The sequence below is a fragment of the Botrytis sinoallii genome, assembly GCF_014898435.1.
Source record: "Botrytis sinoallii strain Bc 23 chromosome Unknown BSIN_011, whole genome shotgun sequence".
Taxonomy (NCBI): domain Eukaryota; kingdom Fungi; phylum Ascomycota; class Leotiomycetes; order Helotiales; family Sclerotiniaceae; genus Botrytis; species Botrytis sinoallii.
In genome coordinates this window covers 858,767-886,752 of record NW_024066038.1, presented here as the reverse complement: position 1 = coordinate 886,752, position 27,986 = coordinate 858,767, and the positions used below count along the sequence as shown (strand labels likewise).

Sequence of the window (27,986 nt, the reverse complement as noted above, 5' to 3'; positions counted from 1 at the left end):
CATAATGGCCTCTCCATCACAGATCACAGTGCTTGCAACGACTATCTCGAGTCGCACTGCTATTGTCAATGAATACTTCTTGAAAAACAAGCTTCCGATGCCATCCTTTGATATCTCTGGCCCTTCTCGCATAATCATTCCATCTCATGAAAAAGAGGTTGCTGCGGCATATGCGGAGGTTTTGAAGGCAACCATGGAGCTTCATCATCTAATGTTAGGACCTACAGCAGCTTTGATGGGCACATCGGTTCGTAAGATTGAGAATTCTATGGAAATTGTCAACTAAGCTAAACGTGATTGTTTAGGCAATGGATAGTATGAGCCTGCAATTCATATATGCATATGATATGGTCAATACTTTCCCAATAAACGGCGAAGCGACCTATGAACAGATCTCTGAAAAGTGCGGCTTGAACTTGATTGATACTCGCAGAATCTTGGGATATGCGATGACGAATCACATCTTCAAAGAGGTTCGGCCGGGAGTAGTAGCCCATACAGCAGCGTCCAAACTTCTAGCATCCGACCCTTTGTTAACGGATTATGTTGGAATTGTCACCGAGGAACGATTCCAGGCTGCTGCACATGTAATTTGTTTTCTGGGTGACGCTTCATATCTCCGACACTAATCGTATTATAGACGGTCGAGGCGGTGCAAAAATTTGGGTATGCAAAAGAGCCCAACCAAACTGTGAGGACACCAACCCTTTCATTTTTGATATATACTATCAGAAATTTGAAGATACTTTCTGTGGTATGCAATATGCTCACATAGTTGGTGTTTTAGGGATACAGCATTGGTCATCGAACCAACAAAGGTCTTTACGAAGAATTGAGTGCTCATCCCTCTCGAGGGAAGCGTTTTGCCAACGCGATGTGCGCATTCACTTCCAGGAATGACCTTTCTTTGTTATGTGAACGCTATGACTGGAAGAGTCTTGAGTCCGCAACCATAGTTGATGTTGGCGGAGGGTATGGACCTATCAGCATTAGCCTAGCGAAAAAGTTCCCCGACTTGAATTTCATTGTACAGGACTTCGCAGGGGCAATCGCAGAAGGGCCTACATACGTACCAGCTGAGATCTCAGATCGAATAAACTTCATGGCGTATGACATGTTGACTCCACAGACTGTTCGGAATATAGATGTGATATTCTTCCGTGCTATATTCCATAACTGGACGGATCATTATTGTATCAAAATCTTAAGAAATCAAATACCGGCACTGAAAAAGGGATCGAGGTTACTTATCGTGGAGCCACTGTTGGTGGAGTCAGGAGAGCTTCCATGGCATGAAGAGAGAAGACTTCGGTGAGTTTAGTTCTCCATTCCCCAAATGGTTTTACTGATGAAGAGTGATAAAGAACGATGAATTTGAATATGCTTTCATATTTTGGCTCTCGGGAGAAGTCTATTGAAGATTGGAGAGAGCTTTTTCGGGAGGCAGATGAGCGGTTCGAGATTAAGAATGCTGTGAAGTTAGGAGATTCCCTTACTTCCATCCTGGAAGTCATGTGGACAGGGAAATAACTCTCACTGTGATTAATTTTAATACTTACGGTTGGAATTTTGAATGATGAGCGATGCTGTGAGATCTTACATCATCGTGAATCGTAAAAAGCCATTTTTGGGTGTGCAGGTGGCTTAAGATTTTTGGCTCAAGTCGGAGAATCCATCCTCTTTGAAAAAGACCCTTGTGCAGCCCCCATGCTGACAGGTCATTGCGAGAGAGAGAGAAAGGGATTACGATGAATTCTCTCTTATTCTGGTGAGCTGTTCTACTGGAGAATTTCCGATATCCAGCTCCAACCCCTTCAAAGCAAAGTTCGAGGGGAGAGCTCAAAACACTGCAATACAACAGCGCTGTACGCATTAAACTCTTTCTAGCAACAAATAGACAAGGCTGTTGATCTGACAAGTCCGCGATCAGAAGTAGCATTTGCAACCACCATGAGTCACAATTCCAGCTCTCTGTCCTACATACTCTTTGGAAGAACCGCGAAGCCCGAAATGGAAGCTTGCAGTATTGCAGCGGGTATCGCTTTCAATGTGCTGTCATCAGGAATCCGTGTGTTGTATGCCATTGACTCCTTGATGAGATACCACGATTGCGGTATAGTCCGTTGACAGGGAAGTGACGCGTCCTCGGTGTCTAATACAAGGCCCAACACTCGGAACACTGCATCTGAAGCAACTTCTGTAACCCTGCGCTCTTTCCTTTATAGAATCTCAATTGCAACTCTCAATGTTCTGTTTCAGGTTTCTGCCCTATCTCTAGAATCGAAAAATGATTGGATGCTGGTCGTCGAAGGGATTGATGGTCCTAATTCTATCTCAAATACATAGCGGTTTGCTGATTATGGACATTCGGCATCTCCTTGATCCATGTTTGACACTTTAGCGCGCGGGAACTGAACCCAATCTGGCTCTAAATTTCTTTACTTCCGCGCCGTTATGCACATCTGATCACAGAATGCGAATGTTGGTACGTTCACCACACTCGTCATAGTATCAAATTACCCACCACCGTCCAATGTGACTGGTGGTATCCTTGCAATTGGTTCCATGCCCGGATTTACACCAAAAGGCACACAAGGGTCTTTACAGCTCTGTCCCAATGACTTCTTGGATGCCACGCCAGGCTATCTGTATTCAAACGGCACATTACCTCTGATAAAACCAGAGGCAAACGGCGACAATCTTGCATATTAATTATGCTCTGGATACACCGTTGGAACTCCTCGAAACGATATTGAACCACAGGCAGAATACTGCTTGTTGTACCAAGAGCCGCCCTCAAAATGTAAGCTCCAATTTGGTTCTATCGCACTGCGAATTCTTTGATATGCTGTTATAGCTAAGGCGTCCTTAATGACTGCCGCTACGGTCTATTTGTTCTTCCATTTCAAGACGGAACCGATATTCAACGTTGGAGACGCTATGGCTTTTTATCTCGAACATCCCGAAAACTCCACCAACTTCGCATTGTGTAATCAAGCATGGGCACAATCATGGCCCACTAAAATTTCCTTCTTAGGCGATGTTCGAAAGCCGACTTTGTCGAAAGGATACTGCAAAAGATCGTTCGAACTCCTGATAGCCTTTCTGGATTGGGCACACATGATGAAAACACGGAAACAAATTAGAAGACTAACGATTCGTAATATACACGCTAACGACGAGAATTAAGTGATATCACAAGCTTGGATACCAAATGGTAAAGGTTCTGGGTGGTCTAGAAGGCTTTACTCTTATAGCTGGACACTCGCAATAGTAACCGCTGCAACGACAACGGCCACGGTCCCACAATGGCGCGAACAATTTTCAACTCCCAAATCATCGGAGGACACTATGTGAATAGTCGAGGTAGATATCACACATACTTGTGGAGTCTGTCATCACCACTGACACAATCATTAGGTACTATTTTATTCCAATATACTTCAAGTGGTCTTTTGGCTACAGGACTCCATGTATCTTCTGTATCGCAACATGTCCGAGTCCCGCGCCTCTTTACTCTCTTACACATCCTCCTCATCAGCACTAAGCGTAACCTCTCCCTGGCCAGATACCTCTCAATCTTCTACTCCATTCCTCACTTTCACGAAGCGCGAGTTTATCCTCATCCAAATCCGTTCCATTATCCTGCATTTCTGGGCTTCTCTTATTATATTCATGAGCGCTACAAGCGTCGTTCCCTTGAATCATAACGAGCCTTCAATACCAGCCGTGTACGTCTACTCTATTGTCAATTCTCCAAGCAATGGGATCGGCTCTTCTACAATCGAAATCGATATTCCTCTGGTTCTCAATGCAAGCTTGTGGTGTTACGCAGCTTTTTCAGAAGCTGGTTTGAGCGGAACACGGAGGTTGCATCCTTTCTTGAGGGGGGACACCACGTCAATCTCTATTAGCGCATCATGTCATCCTCCGTCTGATGAAGGAGATATTTCGGGAAAGGAAATCACTTGGGGTTGTATTCGAGATCAAGACGATAATCTCCAATATCCTACAATGACAAGCAAACCAGTAGATAAAGTGGAATGGACGCAAGTTGTTCTGAACGATCTTGCATTTCCCCAACCCACTCATCACAAAGGATTTGATGTTGGAGAAATGGCATTTTTATGTTTGGACGTCGATTACCATATTCCGATGGAGCGAATCAATCAAAAGGCTATCAATCATGTGCTAAGTGTCAGATTACCTTGTAGAGTCTTATCTCGAGAGTCTGGTTCGGGTGATGATGGGGAGTGGTATAGACTCATGACTTTGACGGGGACTTTGAAATATAGTTACAAAAATGAAAATTTAAGAACGTGGAACAAATATATGGATGGAGAGAAGTGCGTGGTGAAGTTGGGTGATGAGGAAAGGAAAACTGGGGAGGGTGAGGCGGTCAAAGAGTATTTTGCGAGGGAAAGCTTGTTGTATTGATATTTGATGGGCTTCTTAAGAGATTTTGGGATCGATGATGTTTTATTTATACCCAATCATCCAAACATATCATCTAGGTGTTCACGTGGAAACTACGGTGGCCTGTTCTGTGACTTTCAACCTCGCCGCATGTTTGTTTCGGCCACCGTAATTTGCGTACCTAAATCTCCAAAGTCCATATCATACCTTACCTTGGAACATGTATACCTAGATCAAGGGATACTCACTTCGGGTCGCTTCTATCCTCTCAGACATAATAAACTTTAGAATTCACTCGTTTGAAATTGCTGTTCTATATATCAATAAAAGTTCGAACAAGATGCCTCAACAAATTTCATACCGTCCCGTTTCAGACTCTCCCGACGCTACCTATCATCTGATATTCTTCATCACAGGCAACCCAGGATTGATAGGCTACTAGTATTAGTATTTCTCGATATGTATATATGCCTTCATTGACACTTACGTAGCTCGACCTTTCTTTCGCTCCTCAACGATCTCCTGTCTTCCTCGCCCACCAAGAATTCGGATACCTACCATATATTTGGCCAATCGTTGGCTGGTTTCGAGACGGACGATGCCCACTCTTATTCTCCCAATCAAAATCCATACTCATTGGAACAACAAACAGATCTTGTTCATGAATGCCTAGTAGAGCAGATAAATGGTTCACCCACACAATACAAAAACGTGATCTTGATAGGGCATTCAGTGAGTTTCCCAGACTTCCATGGAAAGTTTGTTCTAAATTTCTAGGTTGGATCCTATATCCTTCTAGAAACTCTTTCCAAGCTTATTGCACCGGCTGCAGTTTCTTCAATATCTGCAGTTTTGTCAGGCATTCTTCTGTTCCCAACAGTTACTCACATTTCTCACTCCCCTTCCGGTGCAAAGCTTACGCCTCTGATGTCGATTCCGAACTTTCCTGTCTTGGCATCTTCTACGGCTAAAATGCTTCTTTATTGTGCTCCGAATGTTGTTTTGGATTTTCTCGTGAAGAAGATCACGGGAATGCCAGAGGAGGCAGCGAAAGTCACCACGAGCTTTTTGAGAAGTAAAAATGGTATTTTGCAAGCACTGTATGTTCATTCGCCTCTGGGTCATGACAACACTGATGAAGTCTTCAGACATCTTGCACGTGACGAAATGAACACCATCACGGATGACAAATGGGATTCGGAGATCTGGGGTGTTGAGCATTCCGAGTCGTCTCAATCTTCTCCACCTAAGCTCATTTTTTACTTTGGGGAAAATGTATGCTTTAGTCTGATACTCGTGAATCTATGCTGAGAGAAAACAGGATCACTGGGTAGCATCTCATACACGCGATGCACTCATTGCTGCACGAGGTTCTCCTGTGCCATCAGCCTCTTCCACCTCCTCATTTTCAATCAAGGAAACTAACAAACCTATCATGATGATTGACAAAGAGGGGATCGATCATGGATTCTGCATCAGTGAGTACTTGGTCTCGGTCTAGAACTAATTTATGGGGGGGGTGAACGGCTGGGGAACATTCGCTAATTGGATATAAACGTAGATCACAGCGAAACAATGGCAGCGAAAGTGAAAGACTGGATAGATAAAATAATTCAAGATGCATGATGAAACAGATTGTAGCCTAAATACATAAATACGAACAACTGTTCAAGATCGACAATGGTTGCAATCCTGCAGATTGCCCATGATACAAAATTGTTGGGCCAGTGTAATTGCTCATATCGGGGTATACTTTCAGCCTTTCCTTCTTGGCGCATGTTGTACATATTAATGGTAGTTGAATTCGTGGGGGATTAATTCGCTTCACTATTTTATTTCCGGTTCTTCAACTTCGGAGACTAGTGTCAAATGAGTTTGGAGGTCAAGTTGTCCAGGTCAAGTTTCAGCTTCATCGCAAACTCTATCGCTCTGGACTCATTTTTTTTCTTATCTACATGCACAAATGAGGTCATCACATGGATGATGCGGAAAGGCCAACTCGTTCAGTGGTAAGAAAAAGCAGGGATTATTATACAATGTAACCTTGCTACCTCAAGCTGTATATCCTTTTTGGTTCGCATGCATGTAGTTGCCACAAATCCTTAGAGCTCTCGCCTCATTTGTTAATCGAGGAATGTTATACTCCCCAGTGCTTTATGATTTGGTCGATTGAAAATCCAACATGTTGCTGGGATTCTCTTTTGGCGCTGATCGCGCAAATACTTTACAAATTGGGGGATTTTGGGGGGTGGGGCTGAGGAGCAAGTACACTCTTGATGCGGCTCAATGAGCTACAGGCTTTAAACTTGCTGACCTTTCCCATAACTTGTCGAGTACTTCTGAAATCCTCCACAGAAGAAATACCGCATCGTTCCCATGGCTCACACAATCTCAGCAAATCAAGACGGCGCTAATGGCACTTCTACTATTAAAAAAGACTTTTATGATGATTCAACTCCGCAGGAGCTCCTTGATAAAGGCGATTACGTTTCTTTATACCTGCGTTGCCGATATGACAGACGTGGTGATATCGAAACCGGACAATTAGGCGATTTTGAAGCGGGTCTTCCAGATGATTTCAGGAAGGGACTACCAAAAAAGTATGAGCTTAAGATCAAGCAAGAACTAGATCGAATTGCGGAATTACGAGCAGTATTTGTCGGGAAACAGAGGAATGTTACTGACATTGAGAAGTTGAAAGAGCTCAAGGTAGCCTGGAAGATAAATGCTATCACCTCTTGTGAGGCGAACTCGAAGGATAATGCACTTTGGATAACGAAACTGAAAAATGAGCAAGCAAAATTGAAGCGAGAATTCGGAGCTTTCAGAAACGCACCAACGAAGGCTGCACAGGTTAGAAAAGACCTTTTGGAAAAGGGCCAAGAGATACTTGGAGCGCAAAACAAAGATAGGATCCTGAAAGTGGTAGAAAAGTGGAGTCCTCCTGGTGATTCGATTCCCGAAGTAAAAAAAGATGTTCTGGATGACTCTGGTTATGGGTTCAGCGTCTCGAAAATTACCTTAAAGAAGGGGCAATCAGAAAACTCGGCCAAGATCACATCTTTTGACCAGTATCAGATGGAAAGGTATTCCGTTTCGGATGTACTCGAGCCTAACGGCGACGAAGATCCATGGGTAAAGGAAAATACCGAAAGCATTCGCTACTTTCATTTCCCTGCTAATAATATGAAATGGATCGAAGTAAGTTTATAAATCTCGGATGCCTTGACATGAAGCTAATGTGAAACTGAAGAAAGCAATACAAAGGCATTACAATGAAAGCAAAGACCATCGACCACAGACATCAAAAGTTCTTTCTAGGGAACTGTGGGTAGGGCAGCAGCATGGCGCTTTAAACGACCCCCTTCATGCTCGGCACATGCGCTCGCATTGCAAATTTATTCCTCAAGGCAAGTCACCTCTTCATGATAAATGTTATTTTTGTTGACAGAAATAGATACAGAGATGGATGCCATTCTTGCCGAATATCACTATACTCCTAGAAAGAGCAGCAATAATAATATAGTCCTTTTTGTAAGATCAAGTTCAAATGTATTCGGTTTGGCAGCTGACAAACTTTCTAGATGCCTTACCTTCACTGGGAGATGGATCGAAAAAGAGCTCACATGACCAAAATTGCGAAAGAACTCACATCTGAGTATCAAGCAAAACAGCCTCGTCACCACATACTTAACAAAAACAAACTTGCAGGGATTGTCGAAAGTACTAGGAAGAAATATGCCTTCTTACAACAGCCCGAGGTCAAGGAGCATACGAGTTTTGATGGCCCTGCCCCTTCTAGTGAATCGAAGCGGATAACTGGGTTCAGCCGTTTCTTTCGAACCAGTTCTAAGAGTGGTTCAAATCAAAACGTTCCGGGAAAGGTCACAAATCCCTGTGGTTGTTACTTGATGCAAGCTGCGAAAGTCTACGAGGCAATGGATCTTGAACCGGATATCAAATTATTACGCAGCCATTTGCATGAAACACCGCCTTTGCATCCACGCCGTACGCTTGATCAGTCCTACTACTTCAAGCTTGAAAATACAGATTCTCGGGACAAGGATCAGGTTGTTTCTCGTGGTACAAATGAGCGGAGGAAAATTAATGGGAGTACCCGCGTAGTGATGGTCGATCAGCTATGGATGTATATTCTTGACGAACGTGGGTTGCCTTTTGGAGACAGCACTTTTTTTTTACTGGATCACATTACTGACACGTACATAGATACCATCATTACTAGCTTTCCAAGAAGGCTGGGTCGTAATAAGCCTGACTCCTCTGGTGTGCATAAATGTATCAGAGACCGACTGGAAAAGATCCGTCCAGGCCAGATCAATTCAGTCTATGATCTAGCTCTTTTAATCCTAAATGAGTGTTCGACAGTATTTTTCGATCGCACAAAGCCTACTGATAAACGCCCCGAGGTTTTGGATATATTTTCCAATGCTATTGGTTATGTTGTGAGTGTAGACGCATTGACATATCATATGCAATATCAGCTGATAAATAATAGTCCGAAATGAAAACGAACGCATTCGAGTTATTCTGGGGTCATGTTGAGCAACTGAGTGGCCACAGACTAAAAATCAGCCCAGAAAAGGCACGACTCTATCACAATATTAATCCAGAAGGGGTTTTGCTACGAGAAGCCCATGATATCATCGAAGAATTGAAAATGATTTCGCGTATCAATTTGCAACAGTGAGTGGTCCCCCCACTGGTACTCTTCATTTTGATGAAACATTTTTCTTCTCCTTCCATTATTATCCCTTTAATTCACCTGCTGGGCTTACCATTATTTAGATTACAAGTTACGCAAGTCTTCTCAAAAGCCCTACAGACAATGAATGGACAGGTGGAGCCAATGCAAGAAATGGCTGGCCTCTTGAGTCTTATGTTAAAAGAACTGCAAAAGAAGAATCTCTCGGATTCAAATGGCATAACCAACGACTCGCCGGCTAAGGATACTCCCAAAAATTTCAACAAAGTCATTCTAAAACATACTATCAATCGATCCTTGGATCTGGTTGAAACTATATCTAATCATCAGAGCGAATTGAAACAGCTCGAGGATAGTGCTCGTGAAATTTCCGATCAATTAAGAGACCTACTCACACTAAAACAACAACAAGCTAGTATCATAGAAGCCACCGCTTCACTAGACCTCGCGGATGAAAGTGTGCATCAAGGTCGATCTATCATGATATTCACCATTATCACCATTATTTTCCTTCCGTTATCTTTCATGAGCAGTATATTCGGTATGAATGCGGTGGAGTTTACTGGATCGTCAAACTCCGTCATGGGCATTGGAGAACAGTTCGAGTTCATGTGTTCGTTGGCCCATTCTTGCCCCCAATCTTATCTTATACCAATGCTGATAGTTATGTTATAGTTCCGATATCAATTGCGCTGACTTTGTTCTTCCTTTGCTTGGCACTCAAAGCACCGAGGCCAATACTCACGATATTTCCCTTCTTCTTATTCTTTCCTATTGTTTTATTTAAGGCGGCATGGTATGGATATAGAAAAAAGCCGGAAAAATGGCAGCGACTCTCCCGTTACTTGCTTGTCGGCTCAGCTAAGGAAAAGCTGGGAGAGAGGTACAGGGAGATGGTGACAAATGTATATCGGCGGTGTTCTGCGTCAAACGCCAAAGACACGATTGAATCACAACCCAAAAATTCGGATAACAAGGAGCAAGCAGCCCCAAATGATGAATCGCGGGTGTTCTACCTTTGCGGAGACAAATTCAAGAATTCCGCCCCGGCAATTGGAGAAGATAATGTCTGATATCTGGGTTATGTATATGTACTACTGTAAGGCACTTTGAGAGTGCAAGGATCAAGATGTGGCTCGTCTTATCATGTATGCTATTTTGCTGGGATCTGATTAAAGCAGAGATGATTTTGTCGGATGAATGATTGAGTTATTAAATTTGATTTTCGGAAGTTGAGCTTGGGTGATTAGGAACTCGGAGCCTGGCTGTTGACCTTGGGTGCTTATCCACAATTTTCGACTTCTCTGTTAAACCTCATCAACAATTAAAGTGGATTTATAGTATGAACATTTGACTTCAAAGCATGTTTCTGGCAATTACGTACCACCCTGGAAAATACTTGAACAGTACAGAATCGCTAGGATCACCGCCAGAAGTTATTTGTTGGACTATCACCTTCCAATTCGGCTCTTTGAAGATATATGATTATCTAGGCATTGAGCAGTCCTGTCGTTGCGATTGTGCTTCCAGTCCTCATTTTTTCTTTAGTCTAATCAATTTTCATCCAATCCCTCCAGACAAGCCTCCTGATCGACAACAAGTTTTTTTCGAATCACCAGCGTCTTCAAAATTGGCTCATCCTCGTATTTGTACCCCGAATCACCACGTACATTCTCACACTGCCTTCTACACGCACTTTCGCTACCCTTGTGGACATCAATTTCTCGTGGACATATATAAACTTCTTCTGTATCCCAACGCGGATGATACACTACATTCTCATCTGTCCATTGAGTTTCGGACTAGAAATCGTCCAACTCCTCTATAGAACAGTGAACACGTACTGCATGAAGATATCTCTTGTTCTTTAACCAATTCTCTAATCGTGTAATCTGGAAATATCTCGCTTCTCCCAGAAGTGCGAGATATAGAACGTGGTCGTGACCTTTTTCGGGATGGTAGAAAATAGGAAGGACACTTCGTCGAAGGTACCGCAGGATATGTTCGAAGAGGTCGGGATCCGCATCAATGAAATAAGAGCCATCTGCTTGCTTGTTACTATCCCAGCGCCCTGACATTAGTGCCGCGAAGAAATGGCTTTCTCCTGTCATCGTATTCTTTGTGGTGATGAATCGCCGTTCTCCCACTTGAAGGGTGATAGGGCCGCCCGCTGCCGGAGTTATACGGTGCTTCGTGCGTGAATTGGAATTCACGGTAGCTGACATTCTGAATGAACCTGACTGTTGCCTTTCAAATCAATTTTCTGAGATGTGATCTTCTAACATTAGTGTAAGTTTTCGAAAAGGAAAATGTTACTACTTGCTTAGTTCAGATACCATAGTCCTCAAAAGACGTGAATCGCTATGTATTTAATAATCAATCATAATCTGACTGAGATGAATTCTTTATGGTTAAGGGTTTCGGAGTTGATGTATCACTTTCTACCAAAGAACGAAAGGTTTCCATGGGGTCGGGTATCATGCAAGTAACCGTTATTTCACAAGGGAACCAACTGACTGCATAACCAAGGAGCTGATACATTTACATCGAGTTCCATCACTAACAGCAAAGAGTTTGAGGCTTGGACGAGAATCAATGTGCTGGTCGCTTCTTGTCTTAATATGTATGATTCCATTATCCTCTAGAAGAGCTAGATAGATCTCTGAGGAGATAGAAACCATCAATTCTTCCTTCCCAACCCAACAGAATTCGCTGGACCTGTCTGTGACGCTAATTACAATATCGAACATGATCGGATAGAGCTATTTGTATGACTAGTGCTAGAAGCTACTCTGTTTGCTGCGCATTTGCTTCGAGATAGTAGGCACTGGCCCTTGTAATCCCGCTTGGTCAAAATGTCGTCACCATAGCATTTATAGAGGTACAACAGCGCGGCTTTGCACTGTAACTTCTCCGAGTACTGCCACGAGAATATGTTTCAGCTTGATAATATCATGAGAAACTTTGAATTTGATACCGACTCAGGGATGTCTTGAAGCTTTGACAATTCCATCAATTAGGAGGCCGTCATGATTACGTCATCATCCATTCCAATGTTCATCTTGTACAGCACTACACGCTGAGCTTCTAACGACAGACACTCAACATTCGATTCCTTTGGTTCTATCAATACTAAACTCATACTCTACATTCAACGATCAATTTTACACGTAAAATTACGAAAATGGTTGTCGCCGGTACAATTTCACGCGTTCAAAGGATGGTTGATCGCGCTGTAACCCCTGAACAGAGATCCCAGTTCTATGGGAATGTCTCTAAGTTCTTTCAGGAACAACCTCTTATTGCTGTATGTATATTTCTGTTCCTGTCACATCTGAGGGATTCGAAGAATCGGCTGGTTCAATCTATGGCGAATTCTCCATGGATTCTGCAGCTGAATCCACTCTTTTCCCACTCTTTTCCCACTCTTCATTTGCCAACATACATACAATTAACTCTTATCTCAACCTCCATCGATACCCATGCCAATCAGATCCCACTTTCATATCATATCTCCCGTCTCCCCACAACCTCACTAACCGCACTTGATAGACATTCCTCCTCGCAACCCTGAGCATCTCTCTCGTGCCTCTCTTCCTCTTTACAACATTCACCATCTCGGTCCTCGCGTTTTCCTTCATATCTGCTATCCTCTTCTCTTTCTTCTGGATCGGAATTGCTTTGCTCTTACTTGTGCCAACTCTCTTCGTTACCTGTGGATTGGGGATTCTGGTGTGGGTATGGGCTGTTAGTTCATGGGTTGTGGCAAGATGGCTTTATGGATTTGTGTCTGCGAGCAATGGGGCGGGAGAATTGAGATTCCCGAACGGGAAGAGAATGGTGGTTAAGAAGGAGGAGGGAGAGGTACCAAGAGCGGAAATTAGAAATGGAATCTGACTACACGATGCTATGAAAGTAGAGCATGAAGATGGAGCGCAGAGTGGGGAGCAAGGATGGTAAATAGGTTATCAGGCGGGCTCGGAGTGGTGGAGTACATTGGCTGTAAGACTAGGAATTTGGGATCATGGTAATGGATAGATGGATGGGGCGAACGGGTACATAGAAATGGAATATTTGGGAACTTTTCAAAAAAGGAACGGAACACGGATAAGGTCCTTTTAGCCAATTCTCATGGCATTATTTCATTTGCACTGTCATGAGTTATTCATTGGAGTTCTCCTTTATCATCTTCTTTATCCTGCAACAGCTGTTTACTTCTACCCTGAGGATCGAAAGCAAGGTCTACATATCGGTGCAACGAACGATGTGTTTATGACTTCGTCGAGAAAGGATATTCGCTGCTCCCTCGCATCGGTCTCTCCAGCGTCATCAACTGGATCTATTCTACCTCATGTTGCTTTCTCACAAGGAAAGTAGGAGCGCAAGTCAGTCCACATTTGTGTAAAAAGAAAACGTACATGGAATAGATTGTGTAGATGGAAAAAGATATGGGTTGAAGCTCGAAATGAACTTACGTCTTTAGCTAGATCCCATTTCAATCGGATGATATACCAAAACAGCCCACTCCAATTCACTAGATAATGGCCGTCGCGTTATTGCTCATTTCAACAATCTAAGTGACCAAACAAACGCGTAAATAGTTTCGAGCTTGTTTACCTACCCTGCCACGACATCATTTTAAACTTCTCACTCCTTTGAAGTTTGAAAACTTGGTGCACACATCACTTGGAATTGACATAAGTCGATGAATTCACAGTACGAAGTGTACCACATCTCCAGTCAATCACATTCGACCGACGACATGATGGTCGATTACGCAAAATATCGAGTGGTAGAATTGAAGGAGGTTCTCAAAGCTCGTCAACTTCGGACTGATGGCTTGAAAGCTGCTTTAGTGCAACGTTTGACACAATCAGATGCCCGTCATGTTTCCATCGAGGAGGTGGTTAATAAAAGGGTTAAATCAAATGTAGCCTCTACTGCGTGAGTACTATTAATAACTTTGGATCTTTTCAATTTTCATGTTGCCGTCACCTCTTTGGTTGATGACTGCCGTTGGGAGCTTTCATTGGACGGAAGAAGGCGCGTGGACAAACCCAAATTTCGCTGGTTGTCCTTGACTATGATTATATAACTAACGTAATTTTAGGCCATCGCAAAATGGAGCTGTCAACCTGAAGCTTGACAATCTGCTTCAAACTGTGGATAATCTTAAGAACATACCAGGCTTCACTCTCACAGCCGCAGGTCACACAATGCTCGACAAAGAGAAAAGTCATGCCTCTGCACAGAGCCAGAGTTCGCAATCCGCTTTCCCAAAGAATAATTATGCACAGTCCCTTCGAGACAGTAGCCATAATGCTGTTACGTTCAGCGAGAATGATTTCAGTGATGATGATGATATAGACTTGGACACAAACTATGACTTGCCAATGTCTCAAACGTCCTTCCCTAATTCTCAGCCGCAATCTCAGCCTGGTGCGCACAGTCAAAATCACATGTCTCCTTCCACTTCCACTCAAGCCTATGGCATGACTCCACCGGCTTCAAGCTTCCAACAAGGCTATCGTCCAATGTCGCAGTCGCAAAAGTCTTGTCCACCTGCAACTCCTACTCCACGTCAGCCATTGGCAAACATTTCAAATAACCAAATGTCACCACCATCGTCCGTTAAGGTTGCCCAAAAGCCCTTGGTCTATGCTCCCTACTTAACGTTCTATCAGCTAGAACAAATGTATCCAAATGGCCAAAACTTTCAGGATGAGAATGCAAAACTTGCACGCAGAAGATGGTTGGCAAAGTTGGGTATTGATGTTTCGCCATACAACTTTGTGTTTACTAATGAGTCACAAAGAGACAAAGTCGAAATTCATTGGGCTTTGAAGTCTCCAGAAGAGCGCCGAGACATTGAACAGAAAGCTGTTCAATTAAAGCCACCCTATCAACTCACGCACGCGGTGCCACTTCGATTAGCACCTTTCGCTCTGCGAACTCCTGTTCCAATCGATCTTGTCGGCCCAACACCTCTGTCGTTCTACGAATTGGAGCAAAATTATTTCAATACTCCCCAGGGAAAGAATTTGGCATATTATGACCTTGTTCCGAAACGCTTGGCTTGGCTTGAAGCACTTGGCTTCGATGATCCCCGATATCTACCTCTAGCGCAGAGTACACGAGAACTACAAGCATTGAACCATCTCTATGATCAGAAGCCTAGTGTTGAGCGAAGAGCTATCGAAGCTAAAGCAAAGTATGTCAATGCTAAGCCCAATCTGCCAGCTCTTTCGTGGGAGACTCTGGAGAAAGATTATGAGATCTACCCAGTAAGTGCTTTCACGACACACACAGCATATAGTGAAAAACGCCGCGAATGGCTTCAAAAGCTTAGCCTTGATGTTATACCATTCTCCTACAAAACTGCACAGCTCCATGAAGGCAATATGCAAGGAATGGAAATTGCCTGGAGTGAAATGACTGAGGTTGACCGCAATAGAGTTCTTGAGATGGCGAAATCTATCAAAGAAGATAGCAATCCAGTTATTGAATCCTGGGCAGAGTTTGAGTATACATATGGCTTTATTAAAGAAAAAGACAAGGAGTTTAAGAATGACCCTGTTGGCTACTCCAAGAAACGTGGATTATGGATCATCGATATCGGATTGGATGTTGAATCTTTCAAGAGCGTTATCTCAAGCCCTATCGCTCTCCAAGCAGCATGGTCTACAAAGCCCATTGAAGAGAGAAAGACCACTGTCAACAAAGCTAAGTGGGTAAAAGAGCGCTTTGTTAGGGATTTGGCGAGAAAAAAAGCCGAAAAGGCAGGTGGCAATTACAAAGCTCCTCCCACTGAAGTCAAGAAAACAAGCAAGCGCTCATCTACAACCAAATCGTCTAACTACAAAGTTTCCAAGTCCTCTAGTTACAGAAAAAACGGATATGGTTATGGTGGTTATGGCGGCTATGGCGGATCATATTCTTCGGGTTATGGATTTGGAAGAAACAGATACTCAAGGTACTAGTTTGTGCTAATGTGCTTGCTTGGCCTTTGCCAGCCATATTTTACGACATAAAGATGCTCTGATAGTTGCTTATTTCTGAATCGGCGTTTAAGATCTTGTACTAAATCTTTCCTTTAAACTATGTTTTTCATAGGATACTTTTTGGGGGGAATGTTGTCGGGGGTCTTCCTGGGACTGCTGAATCATTTCTTCATCTCAATCTGTACTTCCATTTGACCCTGGGCGTATGGCGTATGGCATCTAAGACTCTGCTAGTCAGTCATCGTACATATTTTGGACACATGGTACGGGAGTATCAAGAAGTACGTATGGCTCGCGCCAGTTAGTCACATATGAAGGGGTGTTTCTCAAACGAAGATGATAGATAATGTACGATACATAATCAGAATAATAATAACATGTAAACCATTTTCTTATTGAGAGCTTTGTTTGCTCTCGTGAACTCCCATAAGACATGAACTCTGTAGAAATCTACTCTGTCGGTGAAAAATTCATTTCACTACTAACCTGCTGATTTGTTCTTGCTCACCAGCTCCACAATATGGACAAACACAAATCGCCCTTATAAATATCAAGTACAACTATACATGGAATAGAATCAGAATATCATCTTGATACTTCAAATTCGTAGATTAATTGTTGAATGTCGTCCACCAGGTCATTACGGTAGCTGACTAAGCACAATTGCATATGGAGAGCTTTCCTCTTTCATATAACCTGCATCAATACAATTGATTCTACGAACCTTTCTTCTAGTGGTTCAATACTCCAACATTGATTGATCTTCATATAATTATTTCACCGTTCGAGACAAGTTCAAGTTACAAGTATCTGCAAATGGTAGATCCAATCGTTGGTCCAATGGCCATGCAAAAATGCGCACTCTATTTCATTGGCTGCCACAGATGGCTGACCTGGAGCTTCTTCAAGAACCTCGGTGCGTCCAATCCAGAAAATTGCTAAGCAGCTTGAGGACTACGAAAGCTGGCTTGATTCGCATGTAACACTCTGTGTGTGGCTTAAGCGAGCACTGTCGGGATAGAGACCTTCCTATCTGATCCAAATCCTACACAATCAGAATACAAGGTAGGGATCTTGGGATATCCAATCAAACATTTTCGAAGCGCAGGTGGCGGCTGGATGCATGATGCGTTGGTTACGCATAATGTTGATTGAACTTCAGTTCATTTTATTCTCCTGATGCTTTCCAACGCACGACATCTTAAAGAATGGGTACTTTCGAAAGCAGTAAGCTCACCGCTCTCAGATCAGAAGAGCAACTGAGTCTACTCAATGAAATCGACACGCTTCGCCGTTCTGGCATTAGTGATCATGTCTCCTTGCCACAGATTGCCGTTTGTGGAGATCAATCTAGTGGGAAAAGCTCCTGCCTAGAGGCCATTTCGGGAATCCCATTTCCCCGCAAAGATACCTTGTGTACTCGCTTTGCTACTGAGCTTGTTCTTCGCAAGAGTTCCGTGGAGTCAGTCGTGGTGAATATTGTTCCTAGCCAAAAGAGGTCCCAGAAAGAGAGCCAAGAACTCGCCGGCTTTCAGTACACACTTCATTCTTTTGACAAGTTGCCGGAATTGATAAAATCTGCCAAGATTGCTCTAGGTCTTGACAAGCCTGGAAGCGGATTTTCTTCAGACATACTTCGCATCGAAATATCTGGCCCGACAAGGCCTCATCTAACAGTCGTTGATTTACCTGGCTTGATTCACGCCAAGAATGATGACGAGGATGACGAAAATGTGGAGGAAGTGGTATCTGAACTTGTTTACTCATATATGCGCCGTCCAAGAACAATCATATTGGCAGTTGTCTCTGCGCTGAACGATCGGGCTCTCCAAGCAGTACTAAAGCAAGTCAAAGCAGTGGATCCACACGGCAGGCGCACTATGGGCTTAATCACGAAGCCTGATACTCTATTTGAGGACTCCGAGAGCGAAAAAGACTTTGTCAAGCTAGCTTCAAATGAAGTAACGCAACTCAGACTCGGTTGGCACGTACTGAGGAACCGCGATTTTAACACGAAACATGTCACCTCTGTGGAGAGAGACAGGATAGAGGAAGAGTTTTTCTCCCAAGGAATTTGGAAAACATTGCCTCGAGGAATTTTAGGGGTTGCAAAATTACGAGAGCGTCTGAGCAGGGTCCTCTTAGACCACATCAAGTCGGAGCTGCCAGCTCTCATTCACGAAATCCAAGACATCCTGCACGAGTCACAGCAAGCATTTACAAAACTCGGGGATCGCCGCGGAAATGCTGAACAACAACGGTTGTATCTTTTTAAGCATAGCCAGCATTTCACGAACATCTGCAGAGCTTCATGTGATGGTATATACGAGGACAAGTTTTTCGGAGATATTGCTAGTGAAGAGTTCAAGACCCGCAGATTCCGAGCTGTTGTTCAAAATTTGAACCTCGCATTTGCCGAAATGGTGCGGATAGACGGCCAAAATATCAATCTTAGGGGTATTGGATTCGAAGGGAAAAGTATTAAAGCTATCTCATGGGTTCGGGATATGCTAGTTTCTTCGAGAGGGAGAGAGTTGCCAGGAACTTTCAGTCCGATGCTGATTGGAGATCTGTTCAGAGTGCAATCGAAACCATGGGAAAACATCTCCAAAACCCACCTTCAAGATATCTGGGCAAAAGCTCGTGATCATTTAGAAGACATACTTTCTTCTCTCATGGATTCAGAGGCATACATGGCGTTGCTCATGCTTTACGTCGATCCATTAATGGAAAAGCTACTCAAGAAAGCCACTGATGAATTGGACAGGTTGTTCCGTGATCGGCATAGACATTCCATAACTTATAATCATTACTTCACTGAAAACGCCCAAAAAATTTCTGATGCTCGTAATCAAAAGAAGCTCTTAGAAGTCTTGGAGAAAATGTTCCCTTTAGACAACTACAGTCAAGTTCGCACTGGACCGAAGGATCTCTCGATCATATGCTCTATGGTGTCAGGATCTATACCAGACATGGATACGCGTGCTAGCATTGAGCTTCTTGATCATTTGGAAGCGTTTTACAATGTGAGATATCAAAACATAAAAATAACGTGATATTTGGCTAAATAATTCTTCAGGTGGCAATGAAGACTTTTGTGGACAATGTATCTGTCCAGGTCATAGAGGCATCAATCGTGGACAAGCTAGCGGATGTCTTCAATCCACTTGCAGTAGCACAGATGACCAACGAACTTGTTTCACAAATTGCTGCTGAGTCACAGGAAAACCAGACACAAAGAGAGCAGCTGGAAAAGAAGATACATATTCTAGAGGAAGGCCTAAAGACCTGCAAATGGCATGCGGGTCGGTATGCTTCAGGTACGTAATATCCGATGTGAGCCAGAATTTTTCTGATCCGAAACTACCTTAGAAGTTACTCTCGAAGACCCTCCGACCCCCGTAATACAGACACCAAAGTCCCATGAGCCCTCTGTAGCTGACTTACACGTCTCGAATGTTTCAAGTGTGAAGGCCGACGTCGAATCCCACGCAATCGATCAGGGAGAAGCGAACAATCTAGTGAGTTGATTTAGTATAGATCCCTCAACTTTCAGCTGTAATAACTAAATGTTCTGATAGGCGGACGAGGCTCCGGCTCATACATACGTGGCAAGAAAAGATGAAGCAATAAATAACATCTCCACGTGGCGAAGCTTGATAGCGAAGAAATCCAGGAAGAAGAAATTTAGGAACATCGTGCCTGTTGCGCCTGAAGATGGAGGAAGCTGGGGTTCTGAACTTCTGGAGCCACAACTTTCAAACTAGATCAGTTCAATACCAAATACTACGACACTATCGCTCATATGCTTCTGATTCTTTCCTCTGTCCTTTTCCACACCTCCAAAGTTCCCTCTATGTTATCCCTAGCTCACAAGTTGCCTCACGTGTGAAATTTACCTAAAGCTAGATCTCATGGTCTAATGTTTTTGAGATTCTCGATTTCATCGGTAGGGCATGACAAATCTGCTAGATTGAATGATCGCAGCATATGATAGAGGGTAAGTAGAGTAGACGATCATAAAGCTTGCAAACAAGAATAAACTACAACGATTTTTGCTCAATGAGACCCAGGCCTTCATCATCTGTTCCAGTGTTTGCTCCCTTGTGCACAATCGTAACATCTCTGAGTACCACAACAGCACCGTACACAGAGATTAGAAAGCTTCCATTATGTCCTCAAATTCTAGTCTGCACCTGGATTAATGCAGATTCTGTATGGAAGCCTCGCATTCTCCTTTGCTTGAGGCCCAAGATCGGTTACTATCGCCTAGTTGGGCGATAATGTGTTGAAGTTTATGGGATTCCAGGGGCTTTCATCGAGTTTCGATATTTCCGGGTTTTCAGGTCATGTTCTAAAAAGTATGGTCTGGATTGACTAACATAAAGTTATGACTTCGGACTCAACTTTGAGTAGGACACATTTCCACCGGAAATCCAATTCTAAGGTAATGAGACTAATCATACCCACGAACACGTAGTGATGCCTCCAGTGGCTCACATACTAGTTGTTGCAGGTTAATATTATGACACCGAAATTGCCGAAATTAGTGAGGGCTTTACAATTTCCTCTTGATTCCTTCGATGATCACATTGATACAACAAGATCATAGAGAACCAAATACCTCCCTCACAAAAGGCCACTTCTTATACGAGTATGTTCCTCTTCCTTTCTAAGAAAAAACATCGAAACGAGCCAATCATCACGTGTCGGCGAATCAATTTAGGAAAGTCCGACCGGGGTGACTTCGGTATTTTTTCTGAGAGCTCCCTTGGCTCTCCACCTCCGCAGGATAAATGAGAAATCATCATGACGGGGTGAGGGGCAATAAGTTATAAAGAGGGGTTGACTTTCCTATAATTCAAAATTCTCTATATCGTAACATTGAGAGTTCTGTTCTTTGCTAAACTTTTCAATTTTCAATACCTCATCTCAATCAAAATGGCAGATAAGAAATACAATGTTGGAGTAATTGGCTACGGGTTTGTATAATTCCTCGAAAGCCGTCGAACATGTACTAATTGAAGCTTGTAGCTTGTCAGCCAAGGTCTTCCATATTCCGCTCATTCTTGTTACACCATCCTTCACCCTTCACTCAATTGTTCAACGAACACCTAAACCAAACGACAATGCCGCCCAAGATCATCCAGAAGCCAAAATCTACAACTCCGCAGATGCTATGTTTGCAGATTCGGAAATCGATATCATTATCATATCCACAACCCCCGAAACACATTTCCCTTTCACGAAAGCCGCTTTACAAGCTGGTAAACATGTCATGGTAGAGAAACCATTCGTTCCTACATCCGCGGAAGCTTCAGAGCTTATATCTATATCCAAAGAAACTGGAAAATTCATCTGCGTATACCAGAATAGAAGATGGGACTCTGATTTCTTGACTGTCAAGAAATTGATGGCAGATGGTGTATTGGGACGAGTGGTTGAATTTGAGACACACTTCGATAGATTCAAGGGCGAGAAACCCGCAACTTGGAAGGGCACATTGACTATGGAGGATGCTGGCGGTGTTATATATGATCTAGGAACACATTTGATCGATCAAGCATTTTGCTTATTTGGCCAACCGAAGACAGTAACGGCAATCTTTACGAATCAAAGAGCTGATGGCTCGGCAGAACCAGACAGTATTACCGTAATGCTGAATTATGGCGAGAAGGGACCATTAGTAACCGCAAAGGCTGGGGTAAGCATCAAACACTGTTTTTACTCACAGCTTACTTCTCATATCTCGAACATCACTAATAAACAATTCATAGGTTCTGTGCGTGGAAGAAGAGCAATTACGATATTGGGTTCGAGGATCACAAGGTAGCTTCAAGAAGTACCACCTTGATATCCAAGAAGACCAATTGAAGGCCGGTCTTAAGCCGGGTGATGCCAACTTTGGTATTGAATCAGAAGATAGGTCTGGAAGATTAGTGGTATTCGAGGATGGAAAACCTAAGGGCAGCACCTACAAGAACGTGACTCCGCAAACCTATGCTGCTCTTTACCAAGGCTTTGCTGCTGCTATAACTAGTGGCAGCGAAGATGCTGTTCCAGTGAAAGCAAGCGAAGCTAGAGATGTTTTGAGGATTATTGAGGCAGCCAGGGAAAGTGCTAAGAGAGGTAAAACAGTCGCGCTATAGGTGGTCCTTTTACAACTTTCCCATGGATGAATCAGCGATGAATATTCCACAAATTCCTGTATTTCTTCTCTATCAGTAGATTATACCCATAGTAATAGAACATGTTGAATTGAAAGTGGGAAGATCTACGGATGTGCTGTTTCTAGTTGCCTGCGGAGTAGGTAATAGGTATATCCGTTCGCGATCCGGAGATAAATCAAGTATGAGAATAAACCCGAAGCTAACTGCACCTCATCTCACACCCTTTTCTATATATATTCAATGAATATTTCTCACCAACGAATTTAGAAGATGATGTTTCAATTCCTTCCAAGAATAAGACCAAACATTCAAAGATCTCTCAAAATGTTACCTCTAATCACTCTCGAGGAACACTTTCTTTCCTCCGCAGTGCTTGCCGCCCAACAAGCAAGCGGAACCCCTGACCCATTTGCAGGGTTCCCAGTTCAAATCTCCAGGAAACTAAAATCTCTTGATAATGAACGGATAAAGGATATGGATGATGGAAACATTTCTCTACAAATCCTTTCTCATGGTCCTATGGATCATGCTCCTCTTAAATTGTGTCAAGAAATCAACGATGAACTCGCAGCTGCCATCTCCAAGAATCCTTCCCGTCTAAAAGGCTTCGCAACCCTGCCTATGGGATCGCCTTTAGAAGCCGCTCAAGAGTTAGATCGTTGCATTAATGAACTCGGTTTTGTGGGTGCGTTAATTGATAATCACCTTGATGGCGAATTCTACGACGATGAGAAATTCTGGAGTGTTTTCGAAAAAGCTAGTGCTTTGGATGTACCTATCTATATTCATCCCAATTTCACAGCTGAAAAAGATATGAGTAAATATCGCGGGAATTATCCAGAGGGTATAGCGATGGCGCTTAGTAATTGGGGACTAGGGTGGCATTTCGATACCGGGCTTCATTTTTTGCGTCTCTATGCTGCGGGAGTGTTTGATCGGTTCCCGAAGTTGAAAATTGTGTTGGGGCATATGGGGGAGCTTTTGCCGTTTAATTTGGAGAGGATATTTAAGGTATCGGGGAGATGGGGAAGGGAGAGAGGATTAGAAAAGGTTTGGGAGGAAAACTTGTGGGTTACTACTAGTGGGATGTTTTCGTTGGCGCCGTTGGCGTGTTTGGTGCAGACGAAAGGGAAGGATAAGATTTTGTTTAGTGTTGATTATCCGTTTTCGGAGAATGAGAGGGGGAGGGAGTTTGTAGAGAGGGTGGTTGAGAGTGGACTTTTTGGGGAGGAGGATTCGATGGAGATGAGGGGGTTTGCGTTTGAGAATGCGGAGAGGTTATTGAAGGTTAAGGCGAAGGAGTGAAGTGGTTTTTTAGGATGGAAAGTCTGGCTAGTGGTGGGATACGCTTTGTTATACTTTTCTACTTTCATCTCAACTCCATTGCCGGTTGGATATTCGGAAATTTGATTGATACCACTCCTGCTTGATCTTCGTATTCTTATTTTTGAAAGAGACAAAACTTACACACTAACAGCAGCTGAGTCTCTGAGAGCTATTAGCTACATAAGTCCTCATAAACGATGACAACTTAGAAATACTAGGAAGCAATGTTGATCTGCAGATTACAACCACGATACGCGTATATACTCTCTGGAAGGAAAGTGCACCTTCTTCCTCCAAGTTTCACGCTTGAGTTCTTTCCCTTTCGAGTCTTCCCGAGACTTGGCCTCGCAAATACTCATGCAGAAGAAAGAGATAAGTTCTCATTGCACATTTCATCCATCCGAGCTTTTGACATCATCTGAAGTCTTACGTGAATCATTCGATATTCTCGAAATCATTTACAGCATGCTTTTTTCGCGTTTTGGTGAATTTCTCTGGTGTCGATTAGCTTCTGCTTTTGAGAGGAGGTCAATCCAGTGGTCCCAAGGATCTGTTTCAGATAATCCACAGTGAGCACTATCAGAGTCAATTGATTCCCATTTCCAAGAGTTTCATCCTCGCTGTCTTTGTCTACCGTTAACCAGAGTACATTCAATTTTTATTCCAAACCTCTACCGGATTTACAATTGGATCAAATTCACGCAGTATTCACTTGGTACAAGGTCAGCTTACCCTTCTCTTCTTCGGCATATCGAACCAGGAAATTCTGGCTACTTCACATTTGAACTCACGAACCCACAATCTACAATATCTTCTCCTTTCTACTCTTCAGCAACCTAGCTAATGTACAACTACTATCAAAGCTCGCGCGTATCTTGAAGCTCCCTCTCAGAAAATTCCCATACATGCAAGCCTGAGTCTACAATCTCAGTTGTTGCCGATTTTCTTACCTTGCTACCGCTCTCGTCAACACGTACTCCAATATCTCCCACTTTCACTCACTTTCCAAAAACGGATACCCCTCATCTTTTCCTACCAACTCTATTCACTATCCTTAGCGTGAAAACGAAAGACTTCTCAATCTATTACTTTCCCACTTCCACCCTCTTTCAACCTTCTCAACTACAACCTCCACCTCCCATACCTCCGTCGATCTATCTCGACTTCTCTCGATTCTTTCTATCCATTTTATCTTTTGATTTGCCATCTAGCTTCTTTGAATTATTTGCATCCTTCTACTTATTGATAACTTTATTCGAATTTTACAATCATGCCTCCAAAGGCCCCTCGTATGCAATACCAGCGAGGTGAGAAGGTCATGCAGGTTGATGATCCTGGCAATCATGCTTTTAAAGCTCAACCCGTCAAGAACGGCAGAAAGAGAGCAATGAAGAACAATCCAATCGAGATTGGTTCCGATGATGAGCAATCCCAAACATCCAAAAAACCTCGTCCAAGTATACCCCAGATCCTTACAATGTCAATCAATGCATTTGGGATTCAATCGCTAACCTCAGAATAGACCCTCGCGCCTCAAAATCAACCATGTCTAATGCCAAGCAAGGAAAAGATGTGGTTGAATACATATCAGAGTCAGAAGACAATTCCCACCCAGAAGTCATTCCTTGTGCAAATTTGCCACTAAGAAAGCTTTTCAAGCCATTCGCAGACCACGATGCGGACATTTACATCGTACTCATTCAAAAGAATCCCGAATATTCATTCAGGATGCACTCATATATACTGAGACGCGTCTCTCCTTGGTTCGCTGGGGAGTTGCAGGAAAACTTGGTCAATGAGGTGGATGAGAAGTTAGCAGCTACGATTACCAAAGATACTGGAATCAAATATAGATTTGAACTTAGATTTGATGATCATCTTGGGTATCACACGTTGAAGCGGGTGGTAAGTAATTTTCATTGCTGTCTAAAACTCATGCACCTCTACGCTAAACTTGAACACATGTAGCTAATATCTGTAGGGACTCACAATGTACAAGCAACAACCTCAAGCTATTATCAATAGAGATATTCCCGATTCCAGCAATCGCTACAACGGCTGCTATAGTTTCTCTAACTATGGTTCATCTAACTCTCGTCAATCATCTGTATTTTTGCCACAATTCGATGGTTCGTGTGACGATATTGAAATGGCAGAAACAATGAGTAATCCTCATGTATCTCCTGATTTTGATATATCCGTCTTCCTTTCGTCGCCAGGTGCCCTTCAATCTACTCAAGGATCAATCAGTGGATCTCAAGGAAATGAGAATGGCATCAAGTTACAACCAGATACCATTGTTCAATCGAATAGTGCCGAACCTGATCTACCAGCCCAGAACAATGTGACGGAGCAAGTTGCAACACCACCTACGAGTCCCACCAAGGTGTTAGCTGAAACCGAGACAGACCAGACAGTGATTCAGAGCCCACAGATCGACACGAGCCCACAGACTGACCTTGCAGATCAAATCATTCCAACAGTTGATACGGCTATCAAAGCAGAGATTGAATCCGAGGAACAGATGCTCTCGCCAAGTCTTCCAGAACACAAGTCGCCAGGAAGACAACTTGAAGTCCTTTCGAATGTGGGAGAAAAGATTGATGGGCAATCAAGCACCGAATTACAGAAAATTAAAGTGCCACCAGGTTGCCAAATCTCACCCGAAGAACAACTTCAGGTTGCTATCTCCATAGAAAATCCAATGGGACCTGAGATAAAAATCGAGGAAGCACAGCAAGCTACAATTTCGCTTTCGAAGCAGCAATCTAAGATTGATCCAATTGTCAAAGAACCGTCTAGCAATTATGTTGTTGAACAGACAGACATTCCCACCGCAGAAAAGCCAATCAACAATGTAACATTCCAAAAGCTAGCCCCTCTGAAAGTTGAGCAAAAAATCCTCGATGCTTATCGTTCCCTTTTCCTGTGTTACTTTGGTTGTGCCCCCACGATTTCTACAACAAATGCTGCAATTGCCGCATCACAGTCCATGTTGCTGATCAAAATCGCCAATCTCTATGACTCAGCGAAAGTTGTTAGACCTTACATAGTTGCATCTCTCCTTTCCCTAGGACGTAGCCTATACGCATCCATTCGTCGCAACCCTCCTCATTTCCTGCTTTTGGCATACAAGCTTCAATGCTCTCCTATCTTCAAGGAAGCCCTCATCCATATCGTAGGACAATACCCCTCCTGGTCATGGCTCACTAAGGAGGATCGGATGGGCCACGATCTTGGCAGGGTCATTCGAAAGAAATTCGAAGATCTCCAAGGCATGAGATTCGAAGCCAATGGCCCACTCTTTCAGAGCTGTATCGTCAAAGACAAAGTAAGAGTCAGCATCAATAATTTGGACCGGTCGACCTTTGATATTTGGGTTATTGTTCAAATCTGGCACGATTGGTTCTCTCAACAATTACACCATTGCACGTTGGTTCAACGCCATGAGCACCGAAATGTGGAAAAGAACATGTATAAGCTAATTGCTCAAGGCGGTGATGCGTATCTCAAGATCGACGATGTTATGGCAATGGTTGAACCATTCAGAGCCGGCTCAGAAGCCAGAGAGTGGGGACATTGGGAGAAGGACCAGGTTGAGCTGCAATTGAATATTTTAAAAGAGAGTGCCGCGAAGAAGGTCAGTGATTTGGTGGTCAATGAGTTAATGGGTGATACCGGCGGAAATGCTGGTGAAATCGAATATCTCACTTGCACCAAAGTCCATGAGCATGAGTTGCCCTGGGCTGAAGCACAAGTAGTTATCATTGAGGATTAGGGCTAAAATTGGGGACGGAGCAAATTATCGGAATGAGTGAGAGGGTCGAAAAGGACGATGAGCTTGCTTCGGATTGCGGAGGTATTCTGATGGTTGAAAGTCACTCGTGCGAGCTGGTATTTTCATCCTGTGAATATTCCAACGCGAACAAGAGCCGCCACATCTTTTTCTTATTATTTATCTATCTTGCGAAGTATCGTTATCATTTTTCCTCCTTTTATTTACTTTTATTTTCCTTTATTTGATGGAGCTGGATGGAGAATGGGATGTTACTTACTTATTATTTGCGAACACAATATCAGATATGAACTGCTTTTATCATAGCGGACGGAATGGACATGCACGAAAGGATTCCCGGGTGGAAATCAATAGCTAGAGAAGATACTTTTTAACAAAATGGACGAATGAATGAAAATTTTCTTTTCAATATTATCATGATGTTGTTCCTTGAACTTGATCCTAGCACAAATCATCCTAAATATGACCTTCTGGGCAGATGATACCATGTAGCACTAAATTTTCCAACGAACGCCCCTCTTCCATATGCACCAACCCTTCCCGTTGTGACCAGC

The 27,986-nt window shown here is 43.2% G+C and overlaps 14 protein-coding genes across 14 annotated transcripts; 13 read left to right on the top strand and 1 right to left on the bottom strand.

The window, feature by feature from the left end:
- Nucleotides 1–4: 4 nt before the first annotated feature.
- Nucleotides 5–1,530, top strand: EAF02_006921 (uncharacterized protein; the record flags this gene model as incomplete). Its single annotated transcript, XM_038902969.1, has 5 exons — nt 5–247; nt 306–587; nt 641–691; nt 788–1,311; nt 1,365–1,530. The coding sequence occupies 5 exons, from the start codon at nt 5–7 to the stop codon at nt 1,528–1,530; spliced, it is 1,266 nt and encodes a 421-aa protein (XP_038757290.1).
- A 420-nt stretch (nt 1,531–1,950) lies between these two features.
- Nucleotides 1,951–2,712, top strand: EAF02_006920 (uncharacterized protein; the record flags this gene model as incomplete). The annotated part of the gene is made up of 2 exons (XM_038902968.1): nt 1,951–2,068; nt 2,510–2,712. 2 exons carry the CDS (start codon nt 1,951–1,953, stop codon nt 2,710–2,712), a joined length of 321 nt encoding a protein of 106 aa, XP_038757289.1.
- Nucleotides 2,713–2,871: 159 nt separating this feature from the next.
- EAF02_006919 (uncharacterized protein) lies at nt 2,872–3,357 on the top strand (the record flags this gene model as incomplete). The annotated part of the gene is made up of 2 exons (XM_038902967.1): nt 2,872–3,083; nt 3,258–3,357. 2 exons carry the CDS (start codon nt 2,872–2,874, stop codon nt 3,355–3,357), a joined length of 312 nt encoding a protein of 103 aa, XP_038757288.1.
- A 318-nt stretch (nt 3,358–3,675) lies between these two features.
- EAF02_006918 (uncharacterized protein) lies at nt 3,676–4,437 on the top strand (the record flags this gene model as incomplete). The annotated part of the gene is made up of 1 exon (XM_038902966.1): nt 3,676–4,437. One exon carries the CDS (start codon nt 3,676–3,678, stop codon nt 4,435–4,437), a length of 762 nt encoding a protein of 253 aa, XP_038757287.1.
- A 319-nt stretch (nt 4,438–4,756) lies between these two features.
- On the top strand, nt 4,757–6,042 carry EAF02_006917 (uncharacterized protein; the record flags this gene model as incomplete). Its single annotated transcript, XM_038902965.1, has 6 exons — nt 4,757–4,857; nt 4,908–5,148; nt 5,194–5,516; nt 5,565–5,691; nt 5,738–5,894; nt 5,978–6,042. The coding sequence occupies 6 exons, from the start codon at nt 4,757–4,759 to the stop codon at nt 6,040–6,042; spliced, it is 1,014 nt and encodes a 337-aa protein (XP_038757286.1).
- Nucleotides 6,043–6,792: 750 nt separating this feature from the next.
- On the top strand, nt 6,793–10,212 carry EAF02_006916 (uncharacterized protein; the record flags this gene model as incomplete). Its single annotated transcript, XM_038902964.1, has 8 exons — nt 6,793–7,617; nt 7,670–7,826; nt 7,874–7,950; nt 8,001–8,580; nt 8,644–8,879; nt 8,933–9,120; nt 9,223–9,752; nt 9,815–10,212. The coding sequence occupies 8 exons, from the start codon at nt 6,793–6,795 to the stop codon at nt 10,210–10,212; spliced, it is 2,991 nt and encodes a 996-aa protein (XP_038757285.1).
- Nucleotides 10,213–10,692: 480 nt separating this feature from the next.
- On the bottom strand, nt 10,693–11,364 carry EAF02_006915 (uncharacterized protein; the record flags this gene model as incomplete). The annotated part of the gene is made up of 2 exons (XM_038902963.1): nt 10,693–10,941; nt 10,984–11,364. 2 exons carry the CDS (start codon nt 11,362–11,364, stop codon nt 10,693–10,695), a joined length of 630 nt encoding a protein of 209 aa, XP_038757284.1.
- Nucleotides 11,365–12,323: 959 nt separating this feature from the next.
- EAF02_006914 (uncharacterized protein) lies at nt 12,324–13,036 on the top strand (the record flags this gene model as incomplete). Its single annotated transcript, XM_038902962.1, has 2 exons — nt 12,324–12,446; nt 12,692–13,036. The coding sequence occupies 2 exons, from the start codon at nt 12,324–12,326 to the stop codon at nt 13,034–13,036; spliced, it is 468 nt and encodes a 155-aa protein (XP_038757283.1).
- A 234-nt stretch (nt 13,037–13,270) lies between these two features.
- Nucleotides 13,271–13,516, top strand: EAF02_006913 (uncharacterized protein; the record flags this gene model as incomplete). The annotated part of the gene is made up of 1 exon (XM_038902961.1): nt 13,271–13,516. The coding sequence occupies one exon, from the start codon at nt 13,271–13,273 to the stop codon at nt 13,514–13,516; it is 246 nt and encodes an 81-aa protein (XP_038757282.1).
- A 385-nt stretch (nt 13,517–13,901) lies between these two features.
- On the top strand, nt 13,902–16,119 carry EAF02_006912 (uncharacterized protein; the record flags this gene model as incomplete). Its single annotated transcript, XM_038902960.1, has 2 exons — nt 13,902–14,083; nt 14,250–16,119. 2 exons carry the CDS (start codon nt 13,902–13,904, stop codon nt 16,117–16,119), a joined length of 2,052 nt encoding a protein of 683 aa, XP_038757281.1.
- Nucleotides 16,120–17,331: 1,212 nt separating this feature from the next.
- Nucleotides 17,332–19,950, top strand: EAF02_006911 (uncharacterized protein). Its single transcript, XM_038902959.1, has 4 exons — nt 17,332–19,166; nt 19,220–19,460; nt 19,513–19,661; nt 19,722–19,950. Exons 1-4 carry the CDS (start codon nt 17,349–17,351, stop codon nt 19,905–19,907), a joined length of 2,394 nt encoding a protein of 797 aa, XP_038757280.1. The 5' UTR covers nt 17,332–17,348; the 3' UTR covers nt 19,908–19,950.
- A 1,131-nt stretch (nt 19,951–21,081) lies between these two features.
- Nucleotides 21,082–22,289, top strand: EAF02_006910 (uncharacterized protein; the record flags this gene model as incomplete). The annotated part of the gene is made up of 3 exons (XM_038902958.1): nt 21,082–21,122; nt 21,175–21,844; nt 21,918–22,289. The coding sequence occupies 3 exons, from the start codon at nt 21,082–21,084 to the stop codon at nt 22,287–22,289; spliced, it is 1,083 nt and encodes a 360-aa protein (XP_038757279.1).
- A 345-nt stretch (nt 22,290–22,634) lies between these two features.
- Nucleotides 22,635–23,615, top strand: EAF02_006909 (uncharacterized protein; the record flags this gene model as incomplete). The annotated part of the gene is made up of 1 exon (XM_038902957.1): nt 22,635–23,615. One exon carries the CDS (start codon nt 22,635–22,637, stop codon nt 23,613–23,615), a length of 981 nt encoding a protein of 326 aa, XP_038757278.1.
- Nucleotides 23,616–24,906: 1,291 nt separating this feature from the next.
- On the top strand, nt 24,907–27,888 carry EAF02_006908 (uncharacterized protein; the record flags this gene model as incomplete). The annotated part of the gene is made up of 3 exons (XM_038902956.1): nt 24,907–25,093; nt 25,159–25,541; nt 25,618–27,888. The coding sequence occupies 3 exons, from the start codon at nt 24,907–24,909 to the stop codon at nt 27,412–27,414; spliced, it is 2,367 nt and encodes a 788-aa protein (XP_038757277.1). The 3' UTR covers nt 27,415–27,888.
- Between the last annotated feature and the right edge of the window lie 98 nt (nt 27,889–27,986).